Source organism: Protomyctophum bolini (assembly GCF_963924005.1).
Source record: "Protomyctophum bolini genome assembly, chromosome: 5".
NCBI classification, from domain to species: Eukaryota; Metazoa; Chordata; class Actinopteri; order Myctophiformes; family Myctophidae; genus Protomyctophum; species Protomyctophum bolini.
The window spans coordinates 13648171-13672553 of NC_137866.1; the positions used below are offsets into that span (position 1 = coordinate 13648171).

Sequence of the window (24383 nt, forward strand, 5' to 3'; positions counted from 1 at the left end):
ACACGTCCGTTGCTCTGTCCATGGAAAGGTACATTAAAACTGTGAAAGGACATTAATTACAATATATAGAATACGTTATTGGCAGTTAAGAAATTACAAAAGTGACATCAATTTAGAAAACGTCAAAACCAACATGGACTATACACAAAAAAGCAGAAGCTTGTTTCCATTGTGATCCATCTTAAAACACAAACATACTGTACAAACAGAAACAACAATGTGTAATGGCTGTTTTCTCAGTTTCATGATATTGAGCTGTGCATCTAGAGACATTTGTTTAATCTGGTGTTGCGGAAATTCTGCTTTGCAGTGCTTTCTCTTCTATAAAAGGTTAACCTAGAGATGTTCATATACTGTAACTGAGCTTTGTACTGCAGCTCTGTTTCAAGTTTGTTTTGGCATTTCAGCACCGTTTGGAGAATACAGTCGGACACAGTGACATACTGTAACATACAGATTTAGCCTCATTACAATAGTTTTGCACGTTGCTGCAATCCTGTCCTTGGTTGGAGGGAAGCTCACATCTACTAATGTGCACAGCTTTCTGCGCGATCCTCTGCATGGCTTTGCAGTTGAGATCAGTTCAGTTCCCCAGCTCAGTGGCCTTGTGGTTAGTGTGAGTGTCCGCCCTGAAACTGGGAGGATAGGGTTCGATCCCCGGCCGGGTCATACCAAAGACTTTAAAAATGGGACCCAATGCCTCCCTGCTTGGCACTCAGCATCAAGGGTTGTATTGGGGGCTTGGATCAACTACAAATGATTCCCGAGTGCGGCACGGCCGCTCCAAGAGATGGGTTAAATGTGGATATAGAGCAATGTATGTGACAAATGGTACGACTTTAACCTTACCAAGCAGTGATACAGTGATCCAGCTCAATACTGTTAAAGTTAATGAAAAGTGTTAAGTTATTTATGAAAAGTGGTCATTTGATTTGCCATGATTGAATGAACCTGCCACAAACCCTATGATAATATATTCAGCCTAAGGGAATCCTGAAACATGCAGACTCTTGCAGGCAGACCTACCTTTGCTGCATGTCACTCTTGTACTCTCTCCTCCTCCTGTTTCAAAATGTGTCATTGACACTGTAACTGTCCATTCCAATGTTATGTCCCAAATGTAAGTTCTGCAAGGCGGAGCTACAGGTGAGACCTGTATGTCAGTACCTGCACCACTTTAGGGGTTACGTTAAAAAAAGGCATACACTAATGCCATTGTCGGAAGTATGAATTGCTGGCTAGAATGAGCATCCTGCTACTGTGTAATTCCTCTGCTTATTCTTTTAACAGGTCAATGTTAGATAGCTGGTTGCCAACTGCTACCGTAAGTAGTTATAATTTCACTAAACCTGAATACACATTACCCAATAATTCCCTCAGATTTCAGGCAGATCCAAGCATGTTCTCATGATGCACTTCTTTAGACTCTAGTCTACTCTAAACCATTGCATCATGGTGTGTAACTCTAAACTTGAGTGACACCACCAGCGACCACTCTTAACAGCCCTGATAAGCAAGACAAAGAGTTAGTTAGTTACAGTAGTTAGAGTTTCTCGCAATCTAAGCAGTGGGCTCTCACATCTGTAAGAGTCGACAGTGAATTGTGCCGCTTTAAATGTATTGCAGCTGTGTTTACCATGTTATGACCACATCTAGAAAAAGGGTCCATAGTCAAACACCTGAAATTCCTATGCATGTGTAGTTGCCTAGTAATAGCTACCCTTAAGGACAGAGATTAGGAAAATGCAGTCCTTAAATTTGACATGTGATCTGAAAGTCATGCTGAGTTGTGTAATATGAAGCAGGCATATGTATAAAACATTGGTTTAATGACAGAATTTGACATTGGAGAATGTGTTTTGTCTTGCTCTGTTGTAGAAACAAACACCGTGCGCAGTGTTAATGAAATCCCTCAGCAACTCTAGAAATAACTCCAACACACAAAGGTAATGTACTTCTACGGATGGTTATGAGGTCTAGTATTACTTTCAATGGATTTAAGTCTTATTGCATACCTTTTCTTTGCTCTTGTACAGACATGATGTTTTTGCATTCGACAGTGATACAGTGGTGAGTATTCGGATAACATTGGGGTGTCACTCCCCATCTCTCTTTCCCCATTTCTTGTTTACCTACTGCGTAGGAGCCAAAGAGTGCTTAGTTATAGTAATTTTCACTTGTTTGGTGATGGGTGTGGGCACCGCAACATTGACGCTCCATTATTGGTGGAAGTGTCTCTGTGGGTGGCCACCGGTAGTTGACAAATACAGGTATCTGTACCAGCTCACTCTAAGGCTGTTTGAACTTGGAGGCAGGGTGAGCTGGGAGGATACATTTTGTTGACCGCACTCGCACTTTAGTTGATATATTGATTAATTCACGTTTGTTTTGCTCACTGTTTGATTGTTTGGATTCTTTGCACATATTTTTTGCATATATATATTTATTTAAATTGTATTTGGTGCACTGAATAACTATAAACATTTTAAACTTATGAGCTCGTTTTGATATGAATCATTTTATCATTGTTTGAAGACGTCATTACAGTTTATTTTTAGCTCCCATGTTTAGCCAGCCGGTTGAGTAATTTAATGGAAATTATTATCAGCCACAACATACTGTACTATCAATAAAGGCAGAACAAGCCAGACAATTTATTTCAGTACTCTATATCTATAACTTTGGCTGCCCCCCCCCCCCCCCCCCTCCATTTGTAGTACTTAATGAGCTCTGTTTTATGTGCTTTTAGGTACCAGGAACAAAGTTAGCTGAATCCTCTGCCAGAGAGTCCAGGTAGGCCTGGAAAGAGACCATAAGCTTTTCGATGAGATGAATGCTAATGTCAGTTTTATATCTGCATGCAAACATTCGTGTCTAAAATAAACCTGCCTCGTGTAATAATGGTCTTATTGTTCAACAGTGGCTTCCAGGACCTTTTATCACAACCCACAACAACAAAGAAAGAACGTGTGTTAAAGGTATAATTTACCTTAGTTGAAGGTTATGCCTTCACCTGCTCATGAACATAGATGTTTCTGAACTTTTAGTTGATGGGCACCATCAAGTAAAATAAATAAATTACAAAATAATGTATTTCATTGACATTCCCAATGTAATTAGCTTTTGTGGTGTTTCTGGACAACCGTGGGCCCGACTGATTAGACACCGGGCACTGCACTACCTGTGGGGGTGTGGAACGCGTGTGTCGAATTTGATTTGACTCGGTTCTCGAGTTACGTGGATTACAGAAGTACAGAGACTTGGTGCATTTATAGTTAGATAGTATACCACTGTAACACATACCGGTACTTGAACATTTGCCTCTCACTCGTGCACCACAGGTGAAGCAGTGGCATGCGAAGAAGCATCTGTTCAGTGACACTGAGAGTGACGTCGTGACAGAGGTCAGCTGGGTAAAGGACTCCTGCAGGAAGCCCAAACCCAAACCCAAAGACTACAGCAGGCAGCTGCCATCATGGGAGACCAAAGCTCCCGACACTGCATGTAGGCTTTACACCAGACAGACACTCACCAGACAGGCATTGATTTAAAAAACACGGAGGTTTCCGCCCGACACTGACGATATGATTCATAATGTCACTCCTGCACGTATTGCATATCCATGTACTTTTTCAGTGTTATTCACTGATCATTTACTGTAATTCAATTATAACAGTTATGTTTAATTATAATTGTTTGTAGGCTTGACAAAGGATTTTATGCTCCTTTATTCTGATATCCAGATGAGTGTGTACGGAAATTAATGTTTGTTTTCTAAAGGCATATGTGCTGTCAAACCTTACAGATAAGTCACCAGATTTTCCTCTGCAATCTCCCAAACCAGTGACGAAGAAGTATAATCAGAAGGAGGTATGGCGTATTAATTCATATATTTTTCTCTGAGGTGTAATCTCAGTGAATATACACTAGATATAATCTACTATACCACTGAACTTCCGTTGCTCCAGACTATGATGGAAGCAAGTAAATTGCGAGAGGCAACAGTCTGGCAACTCAAGACTAGCGCTGGCCTGACAGCTCGTTGCATGTTCAAGTCCTGTTCACAGGGCTTAAAGTTCTCAGTCCTGGGGATGGATTTCAGTCCTGAGGATTTCATAGAGGTCATTTAATGAGATCAGTGCAGATTAGCAAAAAAACCATTTTCAGTCTTTTTGCTTTAAGCCCTGTGTTCATGGCGACCTTTGCTGCATGTCTCTCCATATCTCTCCCTCTTTCCTGTCAGTCTTCACTGTAACTATCAATAAAGTCACAAAAGCAAAAAACAAAACAAAAACAATGAATGAATCTAAGCTACACTTAGTCCTGGATCACAGTTAAACATTTGAATCAGTGAATCAAAATTATTTTGTAATTAACAGCCACATACAGTCAGGTTAATCTCAGTGCACTCGAACTTCAGGATTTTTCTTATCTCATGATTAGAGTTCAAGTCAGCTGTAGTAGCAATCAGCCACAAGGTGTCACTGTTATGTTATTTCTAGACACCATGGATGAAGGGGACAGCAGGTCATCAGATGGAGGAGCAAGCAGTGTCCCATAGGCCCCGGAGAGCTGCAGCCACCATCCGCAAGAGCTACAGAGAACTGGACACAGATGAAAGCCAATCAGATTCAGAGCAGGTAAAAGCCCTCCCATCCGTTTAGTCACCTAAAACGACCTTTTAACAAGGATGAGACCAGGCTACAAGAACTTCATATCCTGAAATTCTTGACCATTAATAGCACTCAAAATTAACTTGGGTATCTCCAAAATATTACAATTTCAGCTGATTAACCTCCTAGCTACATGCTTCAATGAATCAGCCAATAGTCCACAGATAGACGATAAAGTTGTTTTACAGCCATTATTATGTAGTAATAATGTGGTCAGTAATAACTGACCACAGCCAACTAATTTAAGTGTCCTGGAATCTCATTCTGTTCTCATGTAAAAAATAAAATGTGAGCTGTGATCACCATGTGGTGTTAAGTGTATAGTGTTTGTGTAAGTTTCAGTGATGTAACTGTATACCAAGTTTTACGCAATTTATACCACGATAAAAATCAAACTACCGTAATTTCCGGACTATAAGCCGCGGCTTTTTACCCATGATTTGAACCCTGTGGCTTATACAACGGTGCGGCTAATCTATGGATTTTTACAGCTAACGCAGAGCCATCTAAGGCTCTGAGCTAACGTAACGGCCACCTGCGGCTTATAGTCCGGTGCGGCTTGTATACGGGATTTTCCCTAAATTTGGCTGGTGCGGCTTATATTCAGGTGCGCCTTATAGTCCGGAAATTACGGTACTAAAGCCTTTCCTGCCATCCCAACAATGGAAAACAGACAGCATACTAGCCTGCCCAATAAGTTCTGCCTCTGACCGCAGAAAGAAAACAAGTTGGACAAAGTTTCAGAAAAGTGACTCCATGTTATCATGAAGTCAAATGTTCATAACGCTATATACCTAGTGTCCCTAACCCTGGCAGCTCAGTGGCCTTGTGGTTCAGTACCATAGTCAAAGGCAATAAACAATAGAGAGCCCAATGCATCCCTGTTTGGCACTACCCATGATATGATGCACTCAGCATCAACAGTTGGTATCAAATGGAGATCCATATCACAATTAAACAATACAAAAATAACAGGAAATAAAAAATAAAATGAAATAAAATACTGTTCAGTTTCCGACATAGAGCACCATATGAGCAACATGGCGGCGCCCTTACGGTCTTCGCGTCCCGTCCTCTTTAGACAGTCCTTGAGTGCAGGTGACGTCATTATCTCATCCATCGCTTTTAAGAAGTGCCAAAAAGTCCCTAAGCGCCAGTCTCTATACATTTTTTAATTTAATTTTAATTTTAATTTTTTTGTTTAAAAAAAAAGAAAGTTTTTTCTGATAGAGACTAAATTAATATCCCCAGTTAATACTGCAATAACGTAAGTCACGTATCAATTAGATTTTTACCGCAATAACGTCAGTAATTTATCAGATTAGGGCTAGTTCAATTAAGATTAAGATTAGGGTAAGTGGATATGGAATGAGTGAATTTATTCAATGTCCCCAAAAGCTTGCGAAACCAACATGTATCTGTGTGAGTAAGAATGCGATATGTATTTGCATTGACAACAACACAGTTATGAAAGCAGTCCACTTTTGAGTCACCCGCAGAAGAAAAGTTGGAAAAGTTTTTTTAGTGGGAACTCTTTGTTTGATATGGCTATATTTATAGCTAAAAGGTTGTAACATATGAACTCCCATTCCTTCTTCACTTCTCCAATAGAAATGTGTCGGAGAGAAGACTTATGAAGAGGCTGCTGCAGCTAAGATGAGAAAGAGCATAGCCGGCAGCAACAAACACACCAAGACTTACTGGGAGCAGGGCCAGGACGGCCAGGACGAATCAGAACCGCCAGCTGCGGAAACGAACAGGAGAAAGAACACATCCAGCAACAAACCCACCAAGACATACTGGGAGCAGGACCAGGACGGCCAGGCAGAATCAGAACAGACACCCGGGCCCAAGGTGGAGAGACCCTTCTCCTTTCTCATCTCAAGCCCCTATATTAATTGAATCCCCTCTATATTTAATTTAATGCCCTCTATATTAATCTGATTAAATAATTCTACATCATACCACATTCTGTATTGCATTAATTAATTCATAGCCTGCTATTGAAAGCCTTGATCCATTTTCTTTGTTCATATCGCTCTGGGCCAGCAGGAGAAGAGTGACAAGAATTGGCGAGAAGCTGCAGAGGAGAAGAGGAATAACTCTGCCCCCAGCAAACAATTCAGCACCACTTACAGGGAGTCATTCACTGACAGCCGATCAGAGCAGACGCCCATTACAAACGTAGGAACACACCTTCCTATACTTAATTTTACATTTATAGGATTAAGTTGTGTTAACCTTCTGTAATTTCACAACATACTTCTGATAATGTGGGGAGTTTATGCCATATCATGTCCAATGGCATGTGGTCAGGTGTTTGCACTGTTTTGTGGGCTGAATGCATTGTTGTGTAATGAATGAGCTGCTGTATTTTACTCTATGCTTTCTGCTGTCTTGCAGAAGTCTGGGAAAGCTAGCTTCCACATAATCATTGTAATAAGATTCTTTATGGTGACACATGCCATGTTATCGTGTGATAACAGTAGTTATACTCTCATTACTTCTTCACTTCCCCGGCTCCAATAGAAATATGTCATGGAGAAGGAAAAGATGATGAGTGACGAGGCTGAAGCAACGAGGACAAATAGTGCAGCCACCAAGAAACCCAGTAAAAGTTACGGGGCATCAGACCATGACAGCCAGTCAGACTCTAAACAGCTACCCGGTCCCAAGGTCTCTAATTATCTTTATATTAAATATAATAGTATTGAAACAAGATTCTTATGTTATCGTATAATAACAGTAGTTCTACTCTAAACTCTCATAACTTCTTCACTTGCCCTCGAATAGAAACGTGTCATGGAGAAGAGTAAGAAGATGGGTGAAGAGGCTGATGCAAAGAGGACAAATAATTCAGCCACCAAGAAACCCACCAAAGGTTACAGGGAATCAGACCATGACAGCCAGTCAGACTCTAAACAGCTACCCGGTCCCAAGGTCTCTAATTCTCTCTATATTAACTAGTAATGAAACAAGATTCTTTGGGGTAATATATGCCATGTTATCGTATGATAACAGTACTTGTACTCTGTCAACTTTCATTACTTCTTCACTTGCCCTCCAATAGAAATGTGTCATGGAGAAGAGTAAGAAGATGTGTGGAGAGGCTGAATCAAAGAGAACAACGAGTGCAGCCACCAAGAAACCCACTAAAAGTTACAGAGAATCAGACCATGACAGCCAGTCAGAATCTGATTCTGAACAGCTACCCTGTCCCAAGGTATCCAATTCTCTTTATATTAAATAGAAATGAAACAAGATTCTTATGTTATCGTATAATAACAGTACTTATACTCTGTAAACTCTCATGACTTCTTCACTTGCCCTCCAATAGAAATGTGTCATGGAGAAGACTAAGAAGTTGGGTGAAGACGAGGCTGAAGCAAAGAGGACAAATAGTGCAGCCACCAAGAAACCCACCAAAGGTTACTGGGAATCAGACCATGACAGCCAGTCAGAATCTGAACAGCTACCCTTTCCCAAGGTCTCTGATTGTCTTCATATTAAATAGTATTGAAACAAGATTCTTATGTTATCGTAAAATAACAATTTACAATTTAGGAATTTAGCAGACGCTCTTAATCCAGAGCGATGTAAGCAAGAACAACACAAGGTAATACATCAAATACATAGAAATAGTCATCAAGAATCATAAGCAAGCTAAGAATATCTGTCTAACAGTAGATTATCTGTACAGTGAAGCTATGAGTATACATTATAGAGTGCTAAATTATAAATCTAATAAAATGCTAAATTATCAATCTAAATTACATACGTTTAGCCTTTGCATACGCCTGTAAGGTCGTCTAGGCTAGTGCAAGTGCTATGCGGCAAGTGCTACGGGCCAAGATGGAGTCTGAGGAGTTGAGTTTTCAGACTATGGCGGAAGATTGGGAGTGAGTCTGCACTCTGCAGTTCTGATTGTAATGGGAAGTTCGTTCCATAGTTTTGAAGCCAGAAGGGAGAAGAGTCTGGGACATGTGGAGCGTTGTCCTGGCTTTTTTAGTGAATGTCTTACCAGCCTCCCTGCGTTGGCTGATCTGAACGCGCAAGGCAGGTTGTAGGGTCCGATCAGACTTTGAAGATATGGGGGTGCCATACCTTTGGTTGCTTTAAAGGTCAGCATCAGAGTTTTGTACTCTGTGCGGCCAGCAACCGGGATCCAATGGGGGGAGCGGAGAAGGGGGGAGACATGTGAGAATGTTGGCTGGTTGAAGACCAAGCAAGCTGCGGCATTCTGGATCAATTGGAGAGGCTTAAGTGCACATGCCGGTAGGTCAGTAAGGAGAGAGTTACAATAGTCAAGTTATGATATGAGCATATGACTGATGTCTGGAATCTCTGGATAAGGAGCTGGGCTGACTCCTGGGTGAGGAAGGGTCTAATTCTTCAAATGTTATAGAGTACAATAACAGTAGTTATACTGTAAACTGTCATTACTTGTTCACTTGCCCTCCAATAGAAATGTGTCATGGAGAAGAGTAAGAAGATGGGTGAAGAGGCTGAAGCAAAGAGGACAAATAGTGCAGCCACCAAGAAACCCACTAAAAGTTACGGGGCATCAGGCCATGACAGCCAGTCAGAATCTGAACAGCTACCCTGTCCCAAGGTCTCTAATTCTCTCTATATTAACTAGTAATGAAACAAGATTCTTTGGGGTGATATACCATGTTATCGTATGAAAACAGCACTTGTACTCTGTCAACTCTCATAACTTCTTCACTTGCCCTCCAATAGAAATATGTCATGGAGAAGAGTAAGAAGATGTGTGAAGAGGCTGAAGCAAAGAGGATAACGAGTGCAGCCACCAAGAAACCCACTAAAAGTTACAGAGAATCAGACCATGACAGCCAGTCAGAATCTGATTCTGAACAGCTACCCTGTCCCAAGGTATCCAATTCTCTTTATATTAAATAGTAATGAAACAAGATTCTTGCCATGCCATGTTATCTTATAATAATAGTACTTATACTCTGTAAACTGTCATTACTTCTTCACTTGCCCTCCAATAGAAATGTGTCATGGAAAAGAGTAAGAAGATGGTTGAAGAGGCTGAAGCAAAAAGGACAAATAGTGAAGCCACCAAGAAACTCACCAAAGCTTACGGGGCATCAGACCATGACAGCCAGTCAGAAAACCAACAGCTACCCGGTCCCACGGTCTCTAATTCTCTCTATTAAAAAGTTATGAAATAGAGTATGGTTAGAGCACTAGAGCATTCTTACGACTGACAGTGTTTGCGGGTGGGAAATGCAACAGGGGATGTGGATTGGTGATGAGAGAGATAAGCGTGTTCCTCTGCATATGTCACAGTCATAACCTCTCTGCAAAACGCCTCACTATCATGTGAAAATAAGCATCTGGCGACTCTACAACATGCATCAGAGGAGGCACCCTCGCCATGCCATTAGTGTGCGTTATTGGCAACAGGAAGGGTGTAGTCACTGTAGTGCACCATTTATAGGGAATTGGCAGAATTATTAGAAAAAAATTAAACACTGAAAGCTGACTACTTCACACATTAAGAACAACTGAAGTGGAGTGGAAGGAGTCAGGGTTATTTGGTAAAGTGTAACTTTGTGATAGGTTGACCCGAGGGAGGTTAGTAGCCCCAGTCTAGCCAACACTAGCCCGAGTCTAGCCAACACTATGTAGATGGACATACGGTAACAGAGTTAATAAAAGTCATGTTTTAGGTGGCTGGAGGGTGCATCAGGTTGCAAATTCCACCCTGTAGATGGCAGCACTGACAACACCGTGCTTATATTTTCGGTTTTCTGAGATCTTCTTGAGACGATAATAATAATAAGAGCTGATATGCAACGCCATCTCTTAAGTGATGTAATAGCTCAATCTACACTTTGGGGATAAAATTTGGTTGTTTATAGCCCACTGTCTGGGCAGTGGCCACAGTAAACAACGCTACACCACCTACAAGGGGTCAGATACAGCCGGTCAGAATCAGAGCAGTCGCCCGGTCTAAATGTAAGGGTCTTCCCAGTTCCCACTTCCCACACCTCATTTTGCCTACTGTATAAGTTGATTCAATCTTGTGAATATAAATTCATAATATACATCTGATTCAAGCATGTCTAGTGAGGACGCTCTGTGATTGGCCAGTCTTTGCTTTGACTATGCAGTCTGTCTTGGAAAAAGCCAGAATGAAATAGCAGGGACCCCCCTGAGTCTACACATGTATGGAAGGATGATTGTTAAGCAATCTTAAATGAGTAATAAAATAACGCTATAATTTTGTGGGACATAATATGCTATATACTAGTCGTTAAAAAGTTACACGTCATTCTCTTTACCTCTGCGCCTACTGTAGAAACACACCATCATGCAGAGGAAAACTGAGAAGACTTCTCACAAAACTTATGAGTTAAAGAAGAAAAAGATCCCATCCATCAGAGAACCCACCGAAGAAGAGTTAAAGAAGAAAAAGATCCCATCCATCAGAGAACCCACCGAAGAAGAGATGGATGACAAACTGACATCTTACACATCGAATGCTTTCAAGAAGATGAGATGTAAGACCTGCTGTGGAAAACACCTGTTTTTTGCTGTATTTTATGGGTTTTACATAGTTTGGTATTACCAAACCATTACATGGTTAGGGACACAGATCAGAGGATTTCAAACTGCTGATCAGAATGCTTGGCATTATTACATGATTTACTGAACATTTGTAATAGAAAATGTCATAAACGACACTATGGGGTAACTTGCGCTCTGGTGCTAAATAACTCATTTGAGCTTGAAATTACATTGCCTAAAACAAACACATCTACATGCCCACATGCTTAACTGTGGGCCTACCTAAGTGTTGATACTGCACATTCACATGAATACAATAATTTAAGAAATCTAGGTGGGACTATCCACAACGTGCCTTATGTCCAACTTTCTCCTGTCCCATTGTGTCGTGTGTGTGTGTGTGTGTGTGTGTTCGTTTTGTTTTCCTGGCTTACACGTCCAAGGCAAATAATTTTCCCGCTTTTGTCATAAAAAACTAAACTATCAATAACCAGCATTACGCAACAATTGTGTCGCAGGAATCGGTTCAAGAAATTACATGTGCTGTACATATTGACCTCTACTCCATCTCTCCACCTCCTGGGGCCAGCTGTGCTGAACATCTGTGTTTATTTTGGCTGTTCACAGCTGCAGAGGAGTTAACCCCAACCCAAGACCTGCCTCTCCTCAGCCTGCTGGGTTCCCCTTCCCCGCTCCCTGCCATCCGAGCCCGTTCCACCATGAGACTGTATGTTCCCGAGGTAAAACAGCCCACTTCTTGAAACGTTCAAATCCAGCCTTGGTCAGGATACAGGAGAGAAGTTAATGGACACTGCTACGGCCATGGCATCAGCTATGAGGACGACCTAGAGAGATCAGCGATGGCTCCAGAAAATTAGAATTGACAAATTATTATATGTTATAGTGACTTGATTGAAGTGACCTATTTAATTGCAGAGGGAGCAGAAAATATCATCCAAACTGTCCAACTCTCCCTCTTAATGTCCGACTATCTTCATAATTTAACAGGCGTAGTGATTATGTCCTCACTAATCGCTCACCACATTTCCTCTGTGTCCGTCATTCTTCCTCCTTTGTTCTCTTTCTCTCTCTGTCCTCACAGTTTAGCCCAATTCAGCCGGCCCTCTACTCAGCTCCCATGTCTCCTTTCTCCCAGGGCTCCCAGACCCCCATGGCCTCCACAGCCCTGGACTTGGAGTTAGTCAAGTCGGTCATGCCTTCCCCTTTCCAGGTGGAGCTCTCTCCCCTGGCGGAGCTCTCTCCCCAGGCGGAGCTCTTTCAGAGCGGCCTCTATTACGGCTCTGGTATGGAGTCTGTGTCCCAGATGGTGTCACTGAGCCAGTCTTCTTTCTCGTCCAACAAAACTTCGGTTCCCATCAGCAGATTGGAAATCACATCAGTCACTGCCGCCACGACTCTGCTTAAGAACATGGAGGTAGAGATGACTTACTTGACTGTGCTTTTCACTTTAGTGAGGACTGCAAGCGAGACACCAGGACTAGTAATGTGAATAAAGACTAATGACCAGGAACTTGAACGTGCAGATAAAAATAGACTCATTCAGAAGACTTAATTGGGGTAAAAATGAGATCCATGAGTTGCCCACACGGGCCTTCATTATTTGTTTGTTTACACACACACACACATGCACTCACGCATGCACGCACGCAACAACAACAAAGGGGGACTAATACTACATACTAATTTGATGATTGGTCAGCTGCTGTATAGCTCTTAGGGAAGATACGGCAGCTGATCAGTCATCATTCACCCAACTCTCCCATTAAGGGCTGGGTAGAGTTAACTAATAGTCATTGCTAAGTTGAGTAACTCTAAAGCAGTTTAACCCAAATGACTGACTCGTCACTGTGTGTCTTGACAGAAAACACCATTCTCAGACGAGGAGAAAAGCACTGACCAGCAGCAGTATCAAATGTCAGGTGAAAGTCAATTTCTGTTCAGATCAATATATAAGCAAAGGCAGCTTGGCCAGTTAATAGAAAGGCAGATGTCCAGAGACAGAACAAGTGATGTTTTACAATTCGTTATGAAGTGATATTATTGATTCTTGCCGTAGGACCTACAGGACCTAACCGCAAGCGCCAAACAGCGGCACATGTATCCAGTAGCTCAGAGGAAGAGGAGAAGGAAGAAGGGAGGAAGGTCAAGAATCGAGGAAAGCGTTCAGCGAAGATAAAGCCCAGGAAGCTGTTCAAACCCAGTAATAACTTTTTTGTTAAGAGTAATTATAACTCCTCTGTCAACAACTGTTTAGTACTACCCATTCAGGATGCACCTGATAAATTCAGTTTTAAACATAGTTGTTTGCTACCATAATCATAAAATGGTGTAACTGTCATGAATACTGGGATTCTGTGGTTTTCATATTTTGTACAAAACAGCCATAAATTACCTGATCACAATAGTTGAATCGGTGCAAGCGAACAAACAATACCATTATACCAACCATGCCTGTGCACAGATGTGGGCCAGGCAAAGTATTTTAATGAATTTTTTGGGGGTTATAATAGAGAATTTAGCACCACAAATATTACAAATCCAAAATGTTTTTTCCACAATATTCTGAATGCTGAAATCTGGATTTAAATTCAATGTATTTTAATATTTAGTATATTTTATTACATTCATCCCATGCCTCACATCTACTACCCCATTCCCACCTAGACATGGACGAGTCTCCCGAGGGTGAGGTGAGCCAGGAGGTGTCCCACATGGTGAGCTCCAGGCACTGGGAGACACAGTTGGAAGATGATGACATTGACACGGACGCAGAGATGCCAGGCATCGACCCCAGTGACGTGGGGGCAATTTTCCAACAGTTAAGCTCCAAGCTAAAGAAGAAGTACCAGGTTAGACATGCCACGCACACATACAGTACATACACCAATGGTCATACAAGCAGACAGTCCGCATGCACATTAACCCATTAAGACCCGTTACTACAAATGTCTTCTAAATCTTAACAGTTTTCTGAAAACCGTATGTTTCTATAACATTTTCATGTCAAGAATCCCCCAAAATGATATGTATTTTACCCCTAAGGTGCAAGTGCTGTAAAAGCATGCCAATGCCAAACACAGCTGCCATTTTGCTCTCACGTCATACAGTATTTGTGGATTGGGAAGAAATGTCACCCCCAACAGGGTGGCATTTCATTAACTTTAAAAAATTTCCACCATGTGAATATGGTGAATTCGAATTGTGCTATACTGTATGTGTTTCTATTTAGAACCGTTCCAGCCGGTTACAGTCCTACACCAATCAGTCTATGAAGATTGCCCATCAGCACATGTCTTCCCTCACCATGCAAACCAGCGAATACAGGTCAGTAAGTTAACATGCCGTATAAGCAGAGTAGGAAATCTTTCAGCACTTTAGCAGCCAGATACTAGGGTTTTCTTTTCAACAATCAAAGTATGGTGCTAGAAGAAAGTCATGGGACCACCAAAAGCTCAGTATTCAACTATTCATCCTCAATCAAAACAGTCGTTTTTTAGAAGTATTTTTGGGACCAAAGTGTTGGATTGCCCAATGGCTGGACAGAGAGACAGACTGTCTTTCATTGTCATTGATATAGCCCCAACGCTAATGGGGCTAAAACAAATTGCATGCATTTTCCTGGTGGGTGACTATGAACACATAAGATAAGATTATAAGATCTTTTGTCTTTTCCTCTTCTTTCCATATGCCTTCATTTTGACTTTTGTCTTTCTGTTGATCTATCTTTCCACATGTCTGTGCTGTACAGGACTCAGAGGCTGCAGAATGTGCAGCACGTTCTCATTGAGGAGACGAACAACTTGGAGCAGGATGACATTGCACTGAAGAACATGGAGAAAGAGTTCACTGTAGGCCTGCAGTCTAGTCTATGACCTAGGGCTGGGCAATATGACTTCAAATCAATATCATGATTATTTCAAAATGTTGCCTTGATTACGAGTATATATAACGTATATTACAGGGTTAAGTGGTTAATCAGACTAATCGATTTAGTCAATTATAAAAACTTTAATTCATAAGAATTATTTAGTGTTGATTCATTTATGTATAAGTGATGATTCTAAACTCTTGGTTTGGTTCTAAATATCGGTTTCAAGATATTTTCGATTAATTGCGCAGCCCTACTGCACTGTCTTTCTCTGTATCGATTTCTTATTCTAATCTAATTTTCTCTCTCTTCTCTCTCTCTCTCTCACACTCACTCTCTCACTCTCACTCACACACTCACACTCTCTCACACACACACACACACACACACACACACACACACAAAACACATAATTGAGTCGCAGCTCAAGTGAATGTGGACAGCACACATCATTTAAAACACATTAGTTACTTAAAAATAGAATGAATTAGTCACTCACCATTTTGGCCTAGATTGTGGTTTTACTTTAATCAGCATCTCAATCTTTACTTTAACAGACGTTCTGGAAAAAACAGTCCACGGCTCTCCATACTTACCATGAAAGTGGAACTCAGAGGTAAGATTTAGGACTCAGTGGCCTCTAGTTTACGGGTGTTAAACTGGCAGTCTTGGGCGATAAGTTAAACAACATGCTTGTCGGACTTCCACGCAGTTGCTAACAAAATGTCACATCAGCACAGAGATGTATTGTGAGCTAGAACAATTGCTGTGGATTTAGCTTTCCTTATGTTGATGTGTTAGCAATAACAAAACTATTTTATTGTTTTATTGAAATACACGTAATATATTACGTTCCTCTTCCTCTTTATTTGGAGAACCATGTAGCCTGGATAAGGCTCAGAGATGGAAAACAAAATAAAATGCTAGTGTTTTTGTGGTGTCATTCATTAGGCTCTGCTTTTAGTCCATTAGCCCTGCTTGTACCAATTACCATCCTAAAAACTGGGGGCATGTGTTTGTCTGTGCTTCTACATTTGTATGCCACAGCCATATTGCCATGAAAGCATGGTAGCCATAATAGCTTGCTTTCCAGTTTTCCCCCCTCCTCCCCAAAAAACAATATCCCTATCACATGCAGCCCATACCCCAAATACTGTCTTACTAGATGTTTTATTTTGTATTACTTAAATCCACCAGGTTACACAGACTTATATTCTCTTATTGTCCTTTAGCGTTTATTTCACGGAATAGATTGCTCTTGTGTTTCATTACTTGCGCAAGCAGAGCGCGCAAGTAATCGTTTCGCTTGGTCTCTTCGAAGTGAAGCCAAGTTTTCTTCAACGGTAAATCTGTGCCTGGTTTGCTGGGACTAGTTACAACATTACGTCATCCTTGAGAGAGTACATGGTGTGTATATGACGTAATGTTACAAGTTACAAGTTACAAGTTACAACATTACGTCATATACACACCATGTACTCTCTCAAGGATGACGTAATGTTGTAACTAGTCCCAGCAAACCAGGCACAGATTTACCGTTGAAGAAAACTTGTCTTCACTTTTTGGAACCAAGTAACCACAGTATACTGCTAATCAAATTACAACTACATACTCTGTATGTAGTTGTAACTAGAACAACTACATACAGTCTGTGCCTGGTTTGCTGGGACTAGTTACAAGTTACAAGTTACAACATTACGTCATATACACACCATGTACTCTGGTCCCAGTTCACAACGATGACGTAATGTTGTAACTGGTCCCAGCAAACCAGGCACAAACCTACGGTTGAAAAAAACTTGGCTTCACTTTTTGGAACCAAGTAACCACAGTATACTGCTAATCAAATTACAACTACATACTCTGTATGTAGTTGTAATGTGATTTGTAATTTGTAAATCTGTGCCTGGTCTGCTGGGACCAGACTACACAGATGACCATATCTCTTACGTCATCACTGAGAGCTAGTCATACATATACACACCATGTACTCTGGTCCCAGTTCTCAACGATGACGTAATGTTGTAACTGGTCCCAGCAAACCAGGCACAGACTTACGGTTGAAAAAAACTTGGCTTCACTTTTTGGAACCAAGTAACCACAGTATACTGCTAATCAAATTACAACTACATACTCTTGTAATGTGATTTGTAATTTGTAAATCTACTTTTTTTTTCATCACATATCAATGATTCATTTTTCTGTAAAAAAGTAGTTAGGTAGCAAATAGTTACACGTAATGATTATACATTTCAAACGTTCCTTCACAGAGATACTGAGATGTGATACTTTCCAGCGGTCGAAAGTACTTGCACGCTCTGCTTGCGCACTAGTAGGCCATTTATGGCCTACTAGTGTGCAACAAGCAAGTATGCACTCGGCAGAGTGCAGTTCTAGTTCTAACTGGTATTAAAATGTCTTAAAATGTCAATTGCTGAAACATGCAGTGATGTCACCATCAGTGAATCATGGTCCTGGAGACTTATTTTGGAGTGCCACTAATCTACCGTTCCAGTAAATGCACTGACTCATTCATGACGTCATGGGGGATATCCCTGCGTTCACTGTTTTTTCTAGATTTCTTTCATTTCCCTTACCTGCTACCATCTTGTATGACACACATTCTTCTAGGCTTACGGCCCTGAAGACCTCCCTCCAGAGCAATGTGTGTCACAGTGTGGAATACGAGGAGAAGACACTCACGACCCAGGTCTGAATCTTAAGGCCTGATATTCACAGCTAACATTCCATAATGCTCTCCACTCCATCAATTAGGCTTAAACGGTTCAGATTGTTTTCTGTGTGCAAGATTCCAGGGCTGCACAATGTATCTTAAATATTACTGTAAATCTTGGCATTAGTTTCCACAATAAATTCGTATTAAATTTGCCAAATATTTGAAAGTTCAATTTCATTAACAGCCTGGTGTTATTAATGCACTTTCAGTGAGGCCTGGCTAATCACTACAGTTCACCCATCCAGCCATAGGGGAAAACTGCTGGTTTATACATAATCTATACCAATAATTGTGTTCACGATCTACAAATAATACATTTTCATAAACAATGTTGTCCCAAGCAATTCACCACCCTTTAGTCAATATTGTGCAGTCCTGAAAGTTTATGGAGTGTCTGTGTGTGCGTGCGCGTCCTCACCATGTCTCCCTGATATGTTCAGATGTGCCTGATGAGGAAAGACATGAAGTCGGTCCAGGACAAGCTTTTGAAGGATATGGTAAGTTAATGTGACGACAGCGTCGCACACCAAAATAGCCGATCTACAAGCTCACAGCACGTGGCGCATTGTGACTGTGAGCTTGTAGATCTGCTATATGTGCGCAACACCACTCACAACCAAAGTAAAAACAGGCATTAGAGTCTAGATCATCCTCGTTTACTGAGCTAAACAAAAAGCCTTACTAGAGTGTATGATCATTGGGACACTGTGTGGGGAGGTTCTAAAAGGTTTACAGGCTTATTGTATCTTCTCTTGTGTGTCATTTGATCTTAGCATGAAGAGGAGCTCCAAAATGTTAAAAGAGGACTGCAAGCCCTGTTCCTGCCTGGTGGAGCCATGTTCTGAGAAAAGTAAACATAGTACCTTGAAAATCAGTATTTCACTGATATGTTCATGTTCACATGAATTATATAGTTCGTTTTTATGTTAAAGCTAGCATACTTTTTTTCATAAGTATATTGCTCTATTTTAAGGAGAGAGTAATATGTGACTAAACTTCCCATTGCACTGTAAACGTGTCTGGGACCTCTGCTGGAAGACGTGTTTCACGTAGACCGGCAGAGTTTATCCAGCTCTTGAGACACAGAATGCACTGTCACATTTCCACATGACCTCCCTACATATATATACGTATATATAACGTATATTACAGGGTTAAGTGGTTAATCAGACTAATCGATTTAGTCAATTATAAAAACTTTAATTCATAAGAATTATTTAGTGTTGATTCATTTATGTATAAGTGATGATTCTAAACTCTTGGTTTGGTTCTAAATATCGGTTTCAAGATATTTTCGATTAATTGCACAGCCCTACTGCACTGTCTTTCTCTGTATCGATTTCTTATTCTAATTAAAGACAAGACATAAAAAAAAATGTTTGTTTTCTTAAGAAAAAACTTGTATTTTGAAGACAAGTAGTGCTTACAAAGGTATTTTTTCTCTTTTCCGTGACACAATTGACTGACCCATTCAGACTCACTGTATATACAGTTAATATCAAATTCATCCCCAATTCATTGCCTTGCAGCCCCAGACTGCACGGATCCCACAGAGTCCAAGTGACAGATTATTCATCAAATAAGAAAAGGTGAAAAGCTGGTCACATGCACAACTTCCTCCCACTATACGGATTCACGCTGCCTCATCAAAGGAGTCCATGAAATAATAATAGTAATAAAAAAACGACACCGACTGAAATGTGACGAGATTGTTGTTTCCCCCTCTCTCGCCATGAGAGTGGGAGGTTTCTTCTACCGTCCTCTTGGTCCAGGCAGCTCCTGTAGAGAGACAGTACTGTACAGCAGCAGTCTCCAGGACAACGCTGATGCCCACAAACTACTGTCCATCCTCTCTTCCCCAAACACACCGCTGTCCCCATTGTGATGAAGGCCAGGGTCGCTGGAAAAGAATGCCTTTAAACGACACGCTGAAGACAACGAAGGCTCCGGGCTCTCTTTGAAACAATCACCATCCACACAGCTTCTAGCAGCTTGTGGGAAAAGGAAAAAAAGTCTGCGCTCAGCATTTCTTCACAGAAGAAACTCCCTTGCTTTCACGGCCGGTGGAACCTGCAGAGAGAGAGAGTTGTCAAGGAGAGGTTGGGATTCGAAAGAAACACAAGTCGTGAGAGCAGAAGGTGCCTTTTTCATCGCGCCCACAGTTCTAGGACTGCAGCTATTAATCAATCCAGTGGAGCTATTTTTAGCATGGCCATTAAACGGGAGTATAGTTCCCTCCCTCCCTCTGGGTCACTGTTACAATGCGTTTCTCCAAACAAGCTTACCCAAGGACGGCACACAGCATTTATCATAATCTGTTCTACCTAGCAATACTGGCTCTGGAGGACATTGTCCTCCCTTCCCCCCCCTCTCACCCCATTTAACACGCCCATCTATCTATAGCTTCTTGGTCCTCGCTCGGGGGAGCTAAAAATAGAATGCCGCAGCCCAGAATAGAACTTCCTACTACATGCATTCGCAAGCACCCCAGAAGGACACTATACTGGATGCGCATGCACTATACTGTATAGCCTTTGTCACAACAGGATACTGACCTCGTTAGGTGCTTGCTGGAGGCGTGCACTTCCATCTCAGTGCTTTTGAACTCGTTCAGCTCTTTTCGGATTGCCGCCTGCAGGGTCAGAATTTAAACAGGCATTAAAGGCAAGCATCTCTTAAGTTAAGTGCATGCAGACGCAGCAGTTACTGCAACCTTTGGACTGGCAAGACATAGCTGCAGGAGGAAAACAAGGCAACATCCCAAAAATCGTGAGATAATACTTTGAGTAAGTAGCTGATAACGGTGATATCTTGGGCTGATATAGGATACTATATTGATGGGCAGCAGTTCTGCAAATGTGTAGAATTCCATACACTGCAAAGTCTAAATAAACAGCCTGTAATTGATTAGCCTAGTTATTTGGTAATAATTCTGATTTTGTGGAGGTTGAACTGTCCTGAATGATAAGAAATGTTCTGTCAGCAGATGTGTGTTATCTTGGACAATTTTGGCAAAAACATGACACTCCACAGGTCGTCTCACAAAAACAGAAGCACACCTTGTCTGCTGCCGAGAGCCGGGTCCAGGGCTTGTCTGCTCTCCGGTCATAGTCCTGAGCTTTGGCCACTTCCACATAGTCACTGAAGCGGATCAGAATCTTTCTGTCTCGCAGTTCGTCGACCGTGGGTCGCTGGTTCAGCTGAATAATAAACATAAAGACAGAGACATAAGTTGCAATTGCACCATTTGATTGGTCTGGAAGACCTAGAATTCTATGCTCACATGCAAGATATGCAATCGCCATGGCAATTGTGCATGTGCATGATGTAGATTGTGTCAGTAATAAAACAGGGCACCCTAAGATCTAAGATTCTGAATTAATCTTTGGTTAAAAAATATCAAACTTGTATGAAAGATATCAACAAAACAACATAACATTAAGTGGTACCTTTCTATTTAGCCGCTGTTTAATCTCCCTCCTCTCCTCTTGTTCTGTCTGGTCATTTCTCTCTGAAACAAGAATAATATATATTATTAATAAATATATTAAGTGTAAAATGAACACACAAAAATATATATACAAGTACATTCTTGTAGACCTGTGATTTGGCTTTCACTGGTTGTTGAAGACATTAAATATGCTTACATTATATTTATATATTTGATTTTCTCATTTACCCCACTTTTTATACTTTTTTTTTTTATAACAATGTTAATCGGTGTAAATGCAGTCCCACCACCCAGGTTTAAGAAAACAAAGTGTCTCTTACTTCTAATGTGCATGAATACTTTGGGAATCTATATTTTGTGTGTGTGTGTGTGTGTGTGTGTGTGTGTGTGTGTGTGTGTGTGTGTGTGTGTGTGTGTGTTTGTGTGTGTGTGTGTGTGTGTGTGTGTGTGTGTGTGTGGTGTTAATCATTTATTTGTACCGGTATGCGCTATTAATTTCTATCGGAAATAGTGAGCTGTTAGGTCAGCACTCAGGAGGTGTAAGAGAGAAAGTATCAACTCACGTTTTAAGATGTTCCGACTCTCCAACTCCTCTACATTTGGTCTCTGGCTCAGTCTCCTGCGAAAGAACACCAAAACCACGTTTTGAACCATGTTTCTCTTCAAAGTCCAATCCGCCTTTTTAAACCGGTTGCACTTTTTTCACTACACTCGTTCTTGAGAGAAAGCCACCGCTATGTCTCCATTTAGCATCCAAACCCCGACTGTGATGCTTTGGCAGAGGCGCTCCCCACATCTGGATTGTTTAAAAGGATCGCACCTTTAAATGGTCTGTTTGCTTCTCCTTTGACAATTCTCGCTACACTAAACACAACACCGCTTACACGTCGTCGAGATAAGGATGATAATAAGTAAACGCTGCCTGGCTGCTGTGCAGATTCCCGGCGTCCAGCTCTTCTCTGCACTCCCGTAGCCTACTATACACACACACGACAAGCGCTTTTAGAAGAAGCGGGTCGTGATACGCTGGCTGGGCGCGTCTCCCCTCCCTGCTCTCCCCGGCTACTGCATGCATAATCTATAAAGAGGCGGTGCATAAGAGGCTCCCACTCCCACACGGTATCCCCAGACCCCCTCCCTTATCTTCATGCATTACTAGGCTACTGACCTGGGTAGTATACTGCCTGGCACAGTAAAACATGAATACCCAGTAAAACAAGAATACCCACATTGCACCAATCCATTTCATTTCCACTCGCATTTAGACATTTCACACACACACACACACACACACACACACACACACACACGTAGCCTATATAACATAGTTGAACTCTTGGCATGCCATGTTTTATGATCCATGAAATGTGAATATTTAATTTACATTAGGCTCACTCTCAATTCTCAAGTAATGAGCCCATTATACCCAAACATTTATAGTTGTATTACACACATTTCCATTTAGAAGATAATGTGGTTTAATATGTCCCCTCAAAAAAATAAAAAAGGCTCCAAAATCCAAAGTGTTCTTGGAGTCACTGTCACACCTGTGCTGCTGCCTGCTGTGCACGAGAGTTGTTCGAATCCTTATTATTATTAATAAAATATCAGCGGCACAACAACAGGGCTCACACCCCACGTGCACACCTTCAGATTTGGAAAGGCCAGAGACTGCAGCATGCAGGTTCACAGCATGGCTCCTTTTATCCACTTCACTCTCTTCTACACATGTGCTGTAGTACTGAACACTTTATAGACCAACGTTTAGGTCATACTGTGTAGCTGTCCCAGTTATGGGTATGCTGTAATATTTTATTTAGCTTATTTTTCTGAAAATGCATATGGTAAATTGTATTTTTGTTTTGGGCAACAAACTCTATATTTCGGTATTTGTATGGTAAATACATGGTGAGATAGTGCATCTACTGTGCTCTGTTTGTCTGTTTCATGGGCAGGTTGAATTAGGCTCACCTAAGCAGCTATAATCACCTCATTTCAATCACCTGTTGGGTTTGGGCATGTTTGGGCAGAACAAACAGAGCAGAGGTGAAGAGAGGAGCTCTTTCATGTCAGAGAGTCTCCACAAAAGATAAGAAAGAAAATAATATAAAAAAAATAACTTAACTGAACTCCTACAAGTCTGTGCAGAAGGCGCATACGGTATGTTCCCAGTTGTTTTGTTTGTAAGTGTTGTAATTCTGTCGATCGTTTAATTGTTTGTGTACATCTAATGTTTGTTTATATATAATACGGACATCATGATTGACTGACAACAAGGACATTCATATTTCATGTTTCATTGTGTTTAAAAGAATATGATTGTTATGTTTTGTGTTGCAGTTTTTCACGTTGTCGCTTGGGATAAATAAAAAGCCCTCTCGATATCAGTTGAGACGTTATCTTATTTCTGCACTAGATGAAGATGGTTTAGGAGCAGTTACATACTGTACAGGCCCAGATATCTACCCGTGGGCAGCAATCACAGTTAATTCTTGAAATTACTATTTACAAACTCAATACGGAAAACATTGTCATCTTAATGGAAGGCATCATGCGGTGTATTGTGTAACAAGTGAGCACAGTTAAAGTTGGGGTGAATGAACCACTCATTACAGAAGTAACATGGTGAAGCTTAATTATCTTTATCTGGATCATATTTGTAGTGTACTATAATTTCTAGGCTTGCCAGAGACCCTATATATGGATATGATATGAGTGTTATAATGACTAATTAATCAAGTAATCAGTCTTTGTAATTTACCACATCAGTAACTATGCATAGTGTGGACTAGCTGGTTACATTAGCATCCCTAGTAGAACTCTCATGAGAAATGCAATTCCACACATTTAAAATAGGGAGGGGGGGGGGCATACATTGTTCTTATGTGTATTATCAGTGACGGTATTCTCACCTAATAAAAAAAATTAAAATCACTTGTCCAATTTGATTAACTCGGGCTAGGTTATGTCTCATAAGCTTCTGTGTAGCTATGATTTTGCTATCCCAAAATCACATCAATAAGACACCAACCAACTGTCTTCTTTTCTCAGCAACCCAGGCACAATTGCAAGTGAAAGTGCTCAGACAGCATG

At 41.1% G+C, this 24383-nt stretch overlaps 2 protein-coding genes across 2 annotated transcripts in view; one reads left to right on the forward strand and one right to left on the reverse strand.

The window, feature by feature from the left end:
* Positions 1–18949, forward strand: part of sycp2 (synaptonemal complex protein 2) — a gene marked incomplete at its 5' end in the record, with an annotated part of 28579 nt that extends 9630 nt beyond the window's left edge. Inside the window, 27 exons of the mRNA XM_080762781.1 lie at positions 2271–2316; positions 2750–2793; positions 2921–2978; positions 3342–3504; positions 3806–3870; positions 4503–4640; positions 6285–6527; positions 6726–6857; positions 7203–7349; positions 7467–7613; positions 7744–7896; positions 8011–8160; positions 9139–9285; positions 9414–9566; positions 9689–9835; positions 11005–11206; positions 11841–11953; positions 12316–12648; positions 13096–13153; positions 13291–13434; positions 13899–14083; positions 14464–14558; positions 14983–15082; positions 15660–15718; positions 17734–17812; positions 18280–18336; positions 18613–18949. Coding sequence (XP_080618907.1) covers positions 2271–2316; positions 2750–2793; positions 2921–2978; positions 3342–3504; positions 3806–3870; positions 4503–4640; positions 6285–6527; positions 6726–6857; positions 7203–7349; positions 7467–7613; positions 7744–7896; positions 8011–8160; positions 9139–9285; positions 9414–9566; positions 9689–9835; positions 11005–11206; positions 11841–11953; positions 12316–12648; positions 13096–13153; positions 13291–13434; positions 13899–14083; positions 14464–14558; positions 14983–15082; positions 15660–15718; positions 17734–17812; positions 18280–18336; positions 18613–18684 — 3430 coding nt within the window. The 3' untranslated portion in view covers positions 18685–18949. The remainder of the gene's footprint in view (positions 1–2270; positions 2317–2749; positions 2794–2920; positions 2979–3341; positions 3505–3805; positions 3871–4502; positions 4641–6284; positions 6528–6725; positions 6858–7202; positions 7350–7466; positions 7614–7743; positions 7897–8010; positions 8161–9138; positions 9286–9413; positions 9567–9688; positions 9836–11004; positions 11207–11840; positions 11954–12315; positions 12649–13095; positions 13154–13290; positions 13435–13898; positions 14084–14463; positions 14559–14982; positions 15083–15659; positions 15719–17733; positions 17813–18279; positions 18337–18612) is intronic.
* A 426-nt stretch (positions 18950–19375) lies between these two features.
* phactr3a (phosphatase and actin regulator 3a) overlaps positions 19376–24383 on the reverse strand; it is a gene marked incomplete at its 5' end in the record, with an annotated part of 40976 nt that continues 35968 nt past the window's right edge. The window contains 5 exons of the mRNA XM_080762782.1: positions 19376–19909; positions 20395–20471; positions 20899–21039; positions 21289–21350; positions 21854–21909. Of these exons, the coding sequence (XP_080618908.1) occupies positions 19894–19909; positions 20395–20471; positions 20899–21039; positions 21289–21350; positions 21854–21909 (352 nt within the window). The 3' untranslated portion in view covers positions 19376–19893. The remainder of the gene's footprint in view (positions 19910–20394; positions 20472–20898; positions 21040–21288; positions 21351–21853; positions 21910–24383) is intronic.